This window comes from Liolophura sinensis, chromosome 8, assembly GCF_032854445.1.
Source record: "Liolophura sinensis isolate JHLJ2023 chromosome 8, CUHK_Ljap_v2, whole genome shotgun sequence".
Classification (NCBI taxonomy): domain Eukaryota; kingdom Metazoa; phylum Mollusca; class Polyplacophora; order Chitonida; family Chitonidae; genus Liolophura; species Liolophura sinensis.
In genome coordinates, this window is record NC_088302.1 from 8,064,721 (window position 1) to 8,079,392 (window position 14,672).

The 14,672-nt window shown below is 38.0% G+C and overlaps 2 protein-coding genes across 2 annotated transcripts in view; one reads left to right on the forward strand and one right to left on the reverse strand.

Moving 5' to 3' along the window:
- LOC135472253 (stAR-related lipid transfer protein 5-like) overlaps positions 1 to 7,581 on the reverse strand; it is a 62,110-nt gene extending 54,529 nt beyond the window's left edge. The window contains exon 1 of the mRNA XM_064751666.1: positions 7,375 to 7,581. Within this exon, the coding sequence (XP_064607736.1) occupies positions 7,375 to 7,467 (93 nt within the window). The 5' untranslated portion in view covers positions 7,468 to 7,581. The remainder of the gene's footprint in view (positions 1 to 7,374) is intronic.
- A 144-nt stretch (positions 7,582 to 7,725) lies between these two features.
- LOC135473146 (HCLS1-associated protein X-1-like) lies at positions 7,726 to 13,336 on the forward strand. The gene is made up of 7 exons (XM_064752981.1): positions 7,726 to 7,913; positions 8,481 to 8,650; positions 10,083 to 10,225; positions 10,741 to 10,804; positions 11,379 to 11,530; positions 11,978 to 12,131; positions 12,850 to 13,336. Exons 1-7 carry the CDS (start codon positions 7,846 to 7,848, stop codon positions 12,987 to 12,989), a joined length of 891 nt encoding a protein of 296 aa, XP_064609051.1. The 5' UTR covers positions 7,726 to 7,845; the 3' UTR covers positions 12,990 to 13,336.
- Positions 13,337 to 14,672: the final 1,336 nt, after the last annotated feature.

Below are 14,672 nucleotides of genomic sequence, written 5' to 3' on the forward strand. Positions count from 1 at the left end.
TGCTGATGTCGTAACCATACGTTATGACCTTGAGCCAATCATGCTTATGTCGTAACCATATGTTATAACCTTGAGCCAATCATACTGATGTCATAGCCATATATATTATAACCTTGAGTCAATCATGTGAAAATTGCTGAGATTATGCGAGGTTATGTGACTGCCTGCGCTATGGTGCAATTAGTCCATTGACATGAGTTGGTGTGACCATTGCACACTTCAACAATCCTACACAAACACACCCACTGATACCCCAACGCCCTCAAACAACCCTCCTGAATAGGTGTAAGATAGGCCAGCCCCTATCAAATAAATCATGACAAGTCTATACACGCGGACTAGCGTTGTTAAAAAAGACGACAGGACAGGTGCCTGGCGCACGAGTATACCTGTACTTGTTACCATGGGGCGTAAACTACCTAATTGGAATAGAAAATAAAGCCGATGTGACCTTTAAGGGGCCTTGTCTTCGTGAAAGTAGGATAACACATTTAAGGACGCCAGTGACAATCTGTAATCACGCAGGTGTCGAAAAACGTCTCAATTGAAATAAAACTCCACGAATTGCTAATTGCCACCATCATCATGTGTAAGTGGGTAAAGACACGGGATAGCATGAGTAGGCCTTATTAGTGACAAGATCAAGCAATCTCAAGTCTTCTTATGAGAAACAAGCTAGGTAACAATAACTATGTACATGTCTACTCACATCTATATAGTGAATCTGCTATGAGTAACTCTCAGTCTACAGACCTGTACCATCCAACTTTTACAAGGCAGCTCACTACTCCATATAAGAACTAGATGAGTTTTGGTTATAATGATGTTGTTTAATTGGTATCTAATCTTAAGGTACTGCATGTCATTAAGATTTCTTTTATGTCACCAATTACCTGAATCAGTAGCCTTCTGATGTATGAGTAAATTATGAATATGTGATTATACTGATGCCAGCAGCTAGACTGGGCGTTTCTCACCAATATCTCTACAGCAGCATTTACCTGTGTTTACATATTACATGTACATTCAGCTTACTGCCTATGTAACATTTATACAATCAACAAACAGTCACCAAAATGCATAGCTTCGCTGAAACTGATAACAAAAGATAGGGTATTTACTCATACAGTAAAATATATGCATGAAAATTTAAAGAACGGTAAATGAAAACAAATAAAAAATGCCCATCTAAATGAAGAAACAAAATATTGCCTTTTACTAGAATCTTGTTACTTTTCCCAGTAAACAGATTAAAATGTTGGATAAACACAAAAACAAAAATCCTCAAAACACAATAAATTGATTTTTGGGACATTTTGTCAAAACATTAAAAAAGGGTGTATGAAAATGATTTTTAAAAACTATAAAGATAGAAAAAAATCTGTAAGTATTGGAAGTGTATGCTCTTAAATCTAAGTCTGTTATAAGCATGCAGAATGTAGATGTAAATTTGTACATGTGAATACTAAAAAGTACAAACTTTACAATAACAGTGTGTCATGTTCTTAAAGGGGCCCTACTATAACAGACTAATATACTGGTTGAACTGCAGTATAAACCCAACTTCCTTGATTTATTATCACCTTCCGCAAAAACTGCAACATTTTCAATCTATACCACATACTGTTAAAACTTTCAAATAAAGAAAATCAATATTTGGTCAAAGTTATATTCCTAAACTGTAGTACAATTAAACAGCTTTCATTCTTGCAGGAGAGCTCCTTTGGCTGGAGAGGTACCTCTAGAGCCTCGTTGTCTATAGCTTATCACTTCTCAACCTTTTCCCTATACATAGGTGTTATCAGTCTTCACCCCCTGCTCCAAGTACAACTTGTCTCCCAGCAAGAGAAACATTCTCAAGATATCACTTACAATTTGTTTAAAGTAGCACAAAAGAAATCACCGCAAAAGACTGTATTGGGTATCAAAACACTAAAGATGTTACAACTGTATACTTTCCAGTACACTGTATTAGTCATCCCCTGGCACATCATACTGGTACATTTTTCTTATTCGCATGTATGTATTTAGCTATACATATGAACATATGTTAACACATTTGTGTGTGACAAGTTGTAGTAGCCTTTATGGGCTACATTATATTTCACCTGAATTGTTCTTTTTTTACCATCTGCCCTTAGGAAATTGTGTGACACCTATTAAATTTAAAATTAAACAATGGCCTTTTTTGGCTAAATATAAATAATCTTGTATACCTTAAGTGCCTAATTTATTTAAGACAGGTGTTAATGCAGTTTTTAACAGAGCCTCTCTGTGCTTAGCAAGTAATTCAACAAAGGATTTACAGATGTACCGCTAGGCCTGGTCCTTTAAAGACTTCAAAATTTGGTCAACTAATTCTATTTCATTCTGTGGAGATTATTTTAAACAGAAAAATAGAACAATTTACCAGAAATTGTTTTTTTTTTTCTTTTATGCTTTTTATTTGGCTGCTTGGATGATGTGAAAACATTGCTATATGCCAAAAAAAAAAAAATTTTGTAAAATGTAATCCAGGTTTACAGATTCAGGAAAACTTTTGATGACATAAGCAAATACCCGCAAGCAAACGTGTGAATATTTTGGATAAAATACACTGATTTACCTACTCTAAATCACCTACAATTTTGCCCCCAAAAAATGAATTTTCACACGCAAATAAATGCAAAAAAATATCATTCTACTGGGAAACTTACAATTTCCCAGTAGAATATCATCCCATGTTCCAGGTAAACGTCAAAACATCTTTCTACAATCAATAGATCTCTCAAAATCAGGAAAAAAGAGCCAGTCACTCATGGATGCAAATTATAGTCATTTAGGGTATATAGTGTATTCGTAAAATAACACCATGGGTAACAATGAGACACTTTAGGACTCTGCTTTTGTGGATAATTTTAAAGGAGAAGAAAATTCAAATATCAAACAAATGCCATGTATGTATTTCCTCGCAGGTGCATGCCATAAAAAAAATTCTAATATGTACCTCAACTTGATAAATTATTAATAAAGTCAGCGTCAAAATCCATTGTGGACGACTCCATTTTGCCTGAGAGCTAGTCCTGATATCGTGTGTGTTAGGAGGAGAATTGCTGTCGGAAACCGCCGAAGTGCAGTTCGTACATTTCCGGTGGAACTCTTCCTCCAGAAGGTAGCGAACAGTACAGTTCGTTTTTCGATTGACGATCGGGAAACCGGAATGTTGGACGTAGGTTCCGAGTTTACATGAACAAGCCGGCAGTTTTAACGAGTCTCATTGGCTGAGAGGCAACACACTCCCTGCATAAATTACAGGGTGTTACAGATGGAGGACGCAATGGACTCAGCGATTTATGCCAGCTTTGCCGTTTTCATGCTTTACGTGTATGGCGAGGAAAAATCGCAAAATTATGCCGCAGGCACCACCAGATAGAAAAAAATGTGCTCTTTTCAGCCTATAGTGTCATTGTTTTAAGTTTTCTTCTCTTTTAATATTCAGTAGTACAGAAATATACGTAGGCTGGGAAAATCCATACAAAATTCCTTGAGGTATACACTGAGGTATGTCTTCAGCTTGCCATACAGGATATTATATTATATTTCTGGGACTTATCATAAATCAGATTAATCTGAAACCTAACAAAGCCAATAGGGACAAAACCCAGGATATGGTGGTTCAAGTGTTGGCCTGATGAGGTCAGTGAGGGTCAACAGGATAATCATCGCCTGTCGTCAAATTTGTTCTGAAACCATACAGATATTATGTTCTAACATGGTAATAACCCCAAATCTTCTTATCCCACATAATCCTGTTTTACAGCTTAATGGCAATTAATATGAAATAAATTGTACTTTGTTGCCAGAAGATTGTGTATTAGATACACTCTAGATAAACAGTACTGGTACTTATTTAACAGCCTCCAAAATCACAAGCTTCACTCTTAATCAATACAGAAGTCAAATCTGTGTCAAGGGTTTTGGTATGGCCTGGTGGTGACATCTTGTAAAAGCACACAAGTACCATAATTCTTCTAATGTTCGGGATAGATGTAAGTAGTGTTCAAAGAAGAATACTACATTTCTTTACCCACCTTTTGGAAAAGTAAAGATATGAGTATGTTGTTCATTGGATGGTCTAGCCATGTGAGACAAAAGAAAATCAATATTCCCGACCAGGTGTCCCATAAATTAGAAGATATAGGGCCTACAAACAGCCTAAACAGATCAGTTGACAACTCAGCAGTACTTCATACTGATCAATTTGACAAAGTTGCATCGATTTTTAAGGAAACAGGAAAGCTGGTAGAATGAATGAAAGAATGCTTGGGGTTTAACATTGTACTTAAGAATGTTTCAGTCATATAACGATGAGGAGTCATTAGGTGTGTGTGTACCTATATCTTGTGGCTAGTCCATGCTGCCAATGTGCTGTTTCCACTGAAGTATCATATCGAAGGCACCAGACATGACACTCCACCCAGTCACATATTATATGGACATCAGGCCAACCAGTCTTGTTTGTTTGCTCTAACCTATCAGTGCTGATCGCCAAGCAAGGCAGCAACAAGTACCACTTTTCAAGTCTTTGGTATGACCCGCCCCGGGTTTGATCACGCGTCTCCCGACTTCAAGGCATACCGTCTAAACACCAGGCCAGAGGAGCGGTCAAAAGCCGGTATACTTTTCCTTTAAAAATAAGTTCTAAGTTCTATCATTCTCAGAGCTTCTCAAGCGGGAAATCTGTAATGTTGTGCCTTGTACTTATTATGTTGTACAGTTTTACTTCTTACACGGACTTTTTGTGTAGAGCAATCAGCAATACAAAGCACATACCCAGAAAGATGAAAAGGACTTTAGATCATGTACTTATCAATGTTATAATCTAATAGCAAAGAGCAAACATACAGTAAAGCTGTTGTATATTTATTTTCACCTAACAGTTTATGTTGTTGTTTTCATAGATAATTTGCTAACTAGAGTTAGGCTGAGACAGTAAACACAAAACAAAGCCCCAGGTGCAGTTGCGCACCTATCACAGCCCCAGTTAGATAAAGCCCACTGGATCGGCTGGTCTCTAGCCCAGAAGTGAGTCATGTCCAATACTTGAGCAGTGGAAAAATAGAGAGGCCTGCAGTGAACACACCTTTCCTGCGTCAACCATACCCGCTATGCAGTTTCTACAGAATGACAAATTGATTTTTTTCCCATGTGTTATATCTGTGGTTTACCTGGGTAAAGCATCTTGTCTGGCAAACAAACCAAATCAGGGCTAAAAACAAAAAACTCATAAAAGTTTAGAAAAAAATTCTGCCAGGGTTCTTAAAGAGGCATGCAAAGTATGTCTCCAGTTCTATTTTGGATCACATGTTTGCGGATTTCCACAGTTCTACACGAAAAAAATAAATCAGATAAAATATTCAAAATTCACCATGGCCTTTACCAATGCCTCTTGTGACTACATAATATACAATATTTGACGGTCGTAGTTTACTATCTGGCCAACATCTCTCAATTTTTCTGTTCTTTTTTTAGACCTTTTTATTATATACTGCAAAAGGGCAAGAATGGAGAAGCAAACAATGATGTAACTCTATGACGTAACTGTTTAACTGAGCATGAGTTTTCAATTAGGGGAGTATTGATGAGGAGCTTTGTGGAGGATGAACAACTGTTACCACTTCATGCTTGAACTGAAAGCCAAGTGTGTGGCCAGCGAGCTAGCCAGGTATAAAGTGGCTGTGTAATAGGACATATATCACAAGTCCGCTGCAGACATAATACACACACAAACCCGCATCAAATGTAAAGACATGCAGACAGGGCAAGAGACAGCCTTCTTACTCCCCCCCACTCCCTCCCCCCAGACGTCCCACTTACCCAGACTGCAGGCTTAAACCACTTAATTCCCCACTACATTTTAACGTGGTGAAATAAGTTGGCAGAAAGCTATCAACTGGACACAAAAGACGAGTGTATGGCCTAAATCCTCAAAGCAGCACGTCGCCTGATTTGTAATATTTCACAATATATATAAGCAATGTCTGAAATATTGTCCTCAAGCAGTGAGTCTTTTCAGATTCACACGTCCATTGCAGTCTGACCTGTCAATCACCTCTGTATCAACGACCAGGTGATTCCCTGGGGCAATCCTCGGCAATTACGCCGATCATAATGATCGCTCGAGCGGTTAAATTCTACACCATCTTCTCCATACATCACACCATCTGTTCAGGCTCGTAACCCATGCTCTTTTTCTTCTCCGTGATCAGATTATGTATGAATTTGATCTTCTACACGGTGGTCAGGAATCTACTTGGTTTAAATTCCTATCACGTATTCATACTAATGCAGCTCAAATTTTCATTTGGGAAGGTGGGGGGGGGGGGGAGAGGTGTGGTTGAAAGAATTCATTAGGACTATTTAGTCCTCAAACTCTTTGGGGATGGGAGGGAGGGGGGACCATGCTCCCTAAAAAGAATTCATTAGGAGTATATAGCCCTGAACCTCTTCTGGGATTAGGAGGGGGTGGGGGTGGACATGCAACTTTAAAAGAATCCATTTTTACTACATAGCCTCAACCTCTTTGGGGATGGTGGAGGGGGGGGGGCCTCAACCTCAGGAATGCCTGAGGGTGTGGGGGTAGAAATGATATAAATCTGGTAATCCTTGGAACAGCTGATCATCAGATTAACTTATGGGGTAACAGAATTATTACACCACATACAGCCTTTATAACTAGGCCAGGGGTTGTGTATACATCATAAATAAATTTACACCTGGTAATCAGCGCACTGTGCACTGCATCGATGGAGGATAATTTCCAGCACATAACTTTAGCCTTAAACACTGCAAACACACACTTCACAGTGACAAGCTGTGTAATAACACTTTTCTATCCAAATTTGAATGTGTTCAATTGTTAAAGACAATGCATATGTGAAAGTACAAGTAAAGTAAAATGAAGGTTAAAATGCATCTGATAAATACATTATCATAAGACTGCTATTGGTCTTTCTCTTCTACAATCTATTTTCTTCTATTCAAATCTGACCAGAGCATTCATGGTAGGCACTCTCCCCATGAACAACACTATTTACAAGTTTGTCATCATGCTGACTTACTGTCCACACACCCCACTCTACCCGATTTCCCTCAAGGAATGTGGTTAAACACATCCATTTTAATAACTAGTAAGCAAAATACTGATGTTCAACTTAATACAGTGCTAAAATAATGGATGAGCTGGCTCAAAAAAAAAAAAAAAAAAAAAATGCTAAACCACTGACAACTCCAGGGGGAGGGGGGCATCTAAAAGGAAACCAGTTTACACGAATTAAGTCTTCATGAAGCCAGTGTAATTGTTGTACGGAAGAAAACACGTGTTGACAATCTTACATGCTTCTTCGCCGTTTTCCATTCATCCGAGTTCTCAGCGCGGTAGCTTGTCATTTTCTCCACCGTCTTTGCCGCTTCATTTTGGTAATCCATGGCTGTCACTTGTCAAAGTTTGTCAACGGTCGCCTTTAAGACGAACAAAGTTTTGAATGCAGACAGGCAGAAAGTCAAGCAGAGAGCTCAATGTGTTGTGCTTGTCAGCCCAGTACCTCTAGCAGCACTGTCTGCTAGACCGTCAATGAGAATAAAAGCCATGTGACAGATTTGACCTCGTGAACCCTGAACCCCATGTCGTGCGCACTCTGACATCTGACCTTAAATAAGCCCCGCCCCGTTGTTGTTGATGTCAAAGATGGAAACCGGCTTACGCAACCGCCTGTTGGTGAAACGGAGTTAAGAAGGCCTTGTTTTACCTTCCCGTCATTTTGAAGGGCGAAGAAAGACATAGAGGTGAAAATTTACTCCGCCGACATGAGTCTAAACGATATATTTCGATCTTTCTTTGGCATACGACCGCGGGAGGATATTTCTGCAAGACCGTAAGTGAACACATTGAGTATGGTTCAGTTTTCGTTACCAAATGTACTGTTTTATTTATTTGATTGGCGTTTTACATCGTACTCATTTTATTCACATATGACGATGACGAGGTGTATGGTGGAGGAAAGCTAGCTGGGGGCCGATGAATGTCAGAATATCAAATATGGAGGTAGATTTAGTGAATCTAGTCCATCCTGATTGACATTCATCGTAACATTGATTCTCAGTGAGACTCCGTGTTACGATGAATGTGAGAATTTTGAAAAAAGCACACTGTGTCCATCTCGATGGACTAGGTGAACCCATTGTTGGCTTGTCAAATGGGAACCTCTACATTAAACACACCATTCCTATGGTTATGTATGCCTTCTAAATTCCATTTTTGAAATTTAAAATTGGCGTCCAGAAAATAGACACACTAGATCTGATTATAACAGATCTGGGCTAAAATTGTTGCTTGGTAGAACTTTACTCCAGCCCACAAGTAACGTATCATCACAGTAGAAGTTCACCTGTATGTTCAGTGTATGAGCTCTCTCATATCGTTTTCTGTGTATATTTTTCAGGGACGTCTTACCATTTGATGACGATGATCAGGAAAATGAAGGTGGTTTTGGAAATATGGATGATATCTTCAGACATTTTCAAGGAGACATGATGCAACAAATGGAAGAAATCCATAGGCAAATGGAGGATATGTTCAACAACTTAGGAGTGACAGAGTTTTCATCTTTGAGTAAATATTAATACAAGTGTTGGACTAGATACCTATCTAGTCATGGTATCATTGAAAACATGTCGTGAAAGAGCACTCTAATCCATGTCTGTTCACAAATTTTGGTCCATCTTTCAAACTTGTCCATCAGCTTGATAACAACGCCTTTGTATTGCTGAACTAGTCACATTCAGTGACAGGCTATCATGTTTATTAACTGTCTGTCACCTGGGCCTGTTTCACAAAACGTGTGCAAGGCTGCGAGCACGCAACTTCAATGGCAACCAGTACTGTAGGTATTACGTCATTAAAAGTAGCTATGTGCATGCAGCACTGTGTGCGCTTTGTGAGACATGCCCTAGGTGTACATCTTCCAATCCATTTCACAGTGATTTACAACATGAATGAAGAACGTAATCAACAAAATGTGTGACAGCAACTTTGGACTGACCATAAAATTAGCCAGTTATGATCGTTGAGCGATACCTTTCAGTTTGGCAAATCCCCCTGACCCAAATTCTGACACTTACAGTACTGCATAATTGTACATGAAACTAATAGTGATGTTCACAGTACATATATGTGATGAATTAATGATTGAGGCTTAACATCTCAGTATATGATGACACTGTACACATTGTTTTTTTAAATTCTATGATCCTATGCTGGATTTTCGGCTTAAATTTAATTTCCTATACTGCGTCTTGTCTAAAGTTTCACAAGCACATAAAGGAACTAAAATGCTACTTTTGATTTCAACACTACGTTTTTCTGAAAAAAGAATTAATCAGACTTAAACAAAAATCTCTTAAGTGGCCCAATAAGATGGATGTATCAGTCAGAATCAAGCAAAATGTGTCTCTTGACAAGTTCTGCACTTTAGGTGAAAATATTGTCAGTAAATTACTAACAGATAGGTTTTACCGGAAAATCATTTACTGTTTAAGGCATCTTGGAAACCAGCTACTTTCACCTGTACTTCATACAGCTTATTGGGCAAAGTTAGTCTGAAAACCCCATGCTGTATGAACTTTTGTAAGGCAATACAAGACCTAGCTCTAGAAAATTTGTTTGTTTGAAACAAATGCCTTGACTACCCTTATTTCTGTCACCCATTATGGTAAATCTGTTACCGTAATTCTTCTAATTTTTGAGATAGATATTAGTAGTGTTTAAAGTAGAATATGACATTTCTTTACCAGCCTTTTGGAAAAGTAAAGATATGAGTATGGTGTTCATTAGATGGTCTAACCATGTGAGAAAAAAGAAAATCAATATTCCTGCTACAATTACACATATATGTATATAGGCTAAAAGGAGCAGACCAGGTGTCCCAAAAATTAGAAGAAACAGGCTACATGTATATCGCTGTATATACAGGAAATGGTTAAATTATCGCTAATGACAGAAAAGATAAATTCCTACCCCAGCACATTGGTGTTCCTGTCCACAGCCCCAGGGCCAGAGAACAGCCTCAGTCCACCTGATGGAGGAGACCTAAGGGACAAGATGTTAAAGGCAAACCCTGACAACCCCAGTAAGGAGGAGTCTGGGCATACCAGAGAGCCTCTCCAGCCGTTTCCAGGTTCCTCTGTAGTAAGTGACGAGAAATTGTATTGTTGTTATCATGGAATAAATTGTTATTTGAGCTATACCTAACGGTAATTCTTCCAATGTTTAAGATGGTTGTCAGCTTAGAAAGTGGAAGAAAACTACCAAGTAGTGCACAAACTACTTTTTTACAAAGATGATCTTACAAAGAAATCTTGCTTAGTGGCATGAGAAGCACACCTTCCTAGGACATCTTTGTGCGCAGTTTTATCTTGTTCATTTGTGGCTTGACAGTTTCAAAACAGATGAAGACGTCCAAAAGAAAATGGTTACTAATTAATGTTTTAACTTTATTCTGTGATTCCAGGGAATACCGCCATAGTTTTTAGTTTCACACTTTCAAGCAAAAAAATAGACTTTAAATTTATCCAAATAAAGAAATGCTGATTGGTTAATGGGAACTGGGTCAGACATTGTGCATTTGCTATTGCCTCGATTACATGGTAGGATTAATTTGAACATGCCCTAAAGCATTTGATTCTTGGATTTGTTTTAAATAGTTTGAGGGAATGTTTCGTCTGCCAAACTGGAATCCTGTGAAATCACATGAGAAAAAAGACCAAGGTACTGTTTTCAATGTGCATCAATTCCTCAACTTTAGCTGTCCCGACCCTGTCTCCGTAGAAAGTGTCACTCCTCTCTCATGAGATGACCTCTAATGAGTGTTCTGTGTGGAAATCCCTGGATCTTTATACCTGACAAAGAAAGTGAAACTAAACCAGTGGCAACCTAATGTCAGTGACACTTGATTCTTTTTTTCCCGTCAAAATAGGAAAATAGACGAAGAATTTTCATTTATCATTATCATTATTACTCACCATCTTTTATGATAGTCTGACCATTTGTGAAAATGTGTGGCAAAAGAGACCAAATAATGTAGGGATAATGCAAAAGAAACCAAATAATGCAGGAGCGGGTTATGTAGAAAGACAAGCTTTCATTCTTGAAAGGTTTTATGCCAATAGACGTGCATTTTTCAAAGTTCTGTTTGTCTTTAAAGATTGCTGAACACAGCCCAGCTTCAAACTGTCGGAATGAAAGTGTCTTCGAGCTCTTGTGTTATGAAATCAAACTCGCTGCTGTTTGCTTGTTAATGTTGGAGATTTTATGGGATAAATATTCACTTCACACTTCACAGATCTGGATAACGAAGTGAGTGCGGGAGACTTGTCTAAGCTGTTTGAAACTTTGGGGTCAGAGGTCGTCCCACGTCAGCCTCCCTGTGACAGGCCAAGGGTGAGGTCAGGCTTCCACAGTGTTTCTGTGCAGAAGATACATAAGCCTGATGGGGTATGTCCGATGATGATTTTCCCCTTCTAAACTACACGTCTATACAGACATGAAGATAAAGATATAACTGAAACTGCATGTCAGATGTTTTGGGTCCTTGTCTAAAACTAACACTGTGTCATGTGAGAAAACATGAGTTTATCACACAATGGTACCAAAGAGGTCAGCTAGAATTTCAAAATTTTGTTCAAATGTTCATGTCAAAGTCAACTTACAACTGGTAATGGGTTTACATTTTCACACTTGCTCAACTGTACATTTTACCTCTGACGTAGTGCATTCTCTAGAGGAGGGGGTGTGAGAGCTGGGAATTTATCTACACTGCTAACAATGTCACCCTACTCGAGCTCAACCTTCTATATTTTTGTGCCAGTGTACAGCATTACTCTGTTGTACACGTACATGGTTGTGTTGTCATAATGAGATTATGTTCTGATGTTCACTCAGACAATAGAAGAAAGACGAGTGTCACGGGACTCTGCAGGAAATGAAGAAACCACAGTGACCCGATCCCTTGGTGACAAGTCCCACACTATCATTACGAGGAAGAACTCGGCTGGAGAGGAGGAAGTGGTTCAAAATTTCACAAATCTTGATGAAGGTTTGTCACGTAAAATATGAATCATGCACTGTAAATGATCTGTTTTTTTTTTCCATAGTGGGCCTGATGTCATGGGATTTCGATATGTTAAAAGGAAAAACAAACATGTAGTTAAAAGAAGTACATGTAGTAATAGTCAGGTTTACCACAGATATTTGAAAACAAGAATTCATGATATGTTAAGACTTAATCTGACAAAATTTAATGATTTCTACAGAATAGAAAGAATGAATGATCATGACTGAACACCACGTTGCCAAATATTTCAGTAATATGGTGGGGAAAAAACAAAACGACAAATTCTGAAAATCAATGTTACATAAATCCATTATAATTAAAATGATCCAGCTCAGATGTTTCACCATAATATTGGAATAAAAAAAAAAGAATTAAAACATCGAATCCTCTGATAATCATTCCTGTGATGAGTATGTCATAACACTAGCGTTAGTATCTACATGTGTACGTGGAGATAAAAAGAAACTCCGGCTGTATGTGGGAAGGGTTCCATCAACCTGCAAATGGTCATGGGTTCCCCTGAGTTTCCTCCCAACATAATGCTGGCCGCCATTGTACGAGTGAAATATTCTTGAGTAAAACGTAAAACACCAATCAAACAAACAAAAAAATAAAAATTCATAGCTATGTGCAAAATTTTAAAAACTTCACAATTTTGTTATAATTCCTGACTGGTATGTTTATTTTCTGTTCTTTGCAGACAAACTTCCCCAGTTTGACAAGTTATGGGGACCAGATCAGGGCAGCCTTCCACTGATTAACCCACCTTCAGACAAACTCTCAGATTTCTCTCTCTTCAAAAAGTTTTTTGGCTTTGATAAACCAGACTCCTCCAGGTGAAGAAGCTGTGACAAAATGCTATAATTAATTTAAATATAGGAAATGGGACATGAAAAGGATGGAAGGAGAAAATCTATTTATTTGACTCAAGTGTTATTCCTAGGATAATTATTTCACTTTGAATATCAAGTTATCAATAGCTTTATGGCTGGTTATTTTTGTGTACATATGTTTGCATGTATGATAGATGTGTGAAGCCAGATATATATCATTGAGTAACGGATACATTTGTTTGATGAAAACGTGTTAAGACAAAGTTTATCAATTGTAAATACTTGTATCTAAGATTTTTCATAGGAAGAACTACTGTAAAGGACATTCAGTGCAAATAAAACGGTAATTGTACAAGACAGATTACTGTTTACTTTTTGCTTTTACGATCTGCAGATTGTATATAGACAGTGGAGTCTGAGCCAATGTAACAAGCAGCAGCTTACCAATGTATACGTCCGCCATTTTGGATCTTTGAATTGCATTCTATTTATACTTCAAAGAGATCTGTTATGTACAGAGTAGTCAAAAAAGATGACAACGAAGTCATCTTGATATTTGATTCCCAATCTTCATGTAATTGCAATTTCTTCATTTTTTTGAGATAATTTTATTCTAACAAGATATTTTAACACCTTTTGAACCCCATAACCTTCACTTGTGCAATTTTATGTATGACTGGCTCCAGAGTTTTTGTCGATGTAGAATCCCGTTTCACTACTTCACCACACCCACAGCAATTTTAAGGCCTTTTGTATCGTATTCCGATGTCCTGTCGTGACCAGCGTAAGACAAGTTTTAAATTCCAATGCATCTAAACCAGAAATCAGTGCGCAAGGATATCCCTGTTGTGAGAAGTCACAGTTGAACCAAACTAGCACTGCATACATCCACTCCACTGTAGTCGGTTAACTATAGTAAGTTGATACATCGTTTTGGTTAGCATACGTGTGGCTAGCCAGGCTTGAAATTTCTAGGTTTTCTCCACACTTTTTTCGAGTGTATTGGCAAACAATGCGATTTCATTTTTGACTGATAACTGCTAGCTAATCCATTTCTGTTGCTCTTTTCTGTTCAATGCATTTATGTATCTGTCATAGCCTTCCATGTCTTACTAATTATAAGAGATGAATTGATTGCAGTTCATGACGTCATTTAAGTTTGCAACTGCGTAGATCCATACATGTATGGAACTGGATGTACTGGATGTACTGAAACTGATCTAAGGCCTTTTTTAAAAAAAAAAAAAAAAAAAAAAAAAAAATCTAATCTCCCATCACCCGATTTTTCAGCCCATCCAGATCTTTTTTTTTCACTTTTTCATTCAGTTTTGTGACAAGAAAAGCATAAAAACCACATTTTTGCTGTGAAAAATCACTAAATATCACTCAGTTACAACATCAAAGTCATTTGGCTCTGGACATTAGTTGTGATATACATGAGGATTCTGGATTTTATAGTTCTGACTTGACACAGTCATATCTCTGTTTCATTCCTGAGCAAAAACTACGAACCTCTCAACAACAACAGAATACTGCCCAAACAAATCATAAATTTGATACTGCAAGGAGTAAAGCTAAATAGCCAAGGCAACAGTCTCTTATCTCTGTCAGCTTTTCCACCTCGGCCAATCAGCTGCAGCGAGAACTAAACTTTTGGCTGAATGACCCATGACCTCCCGGGCATGCTGTT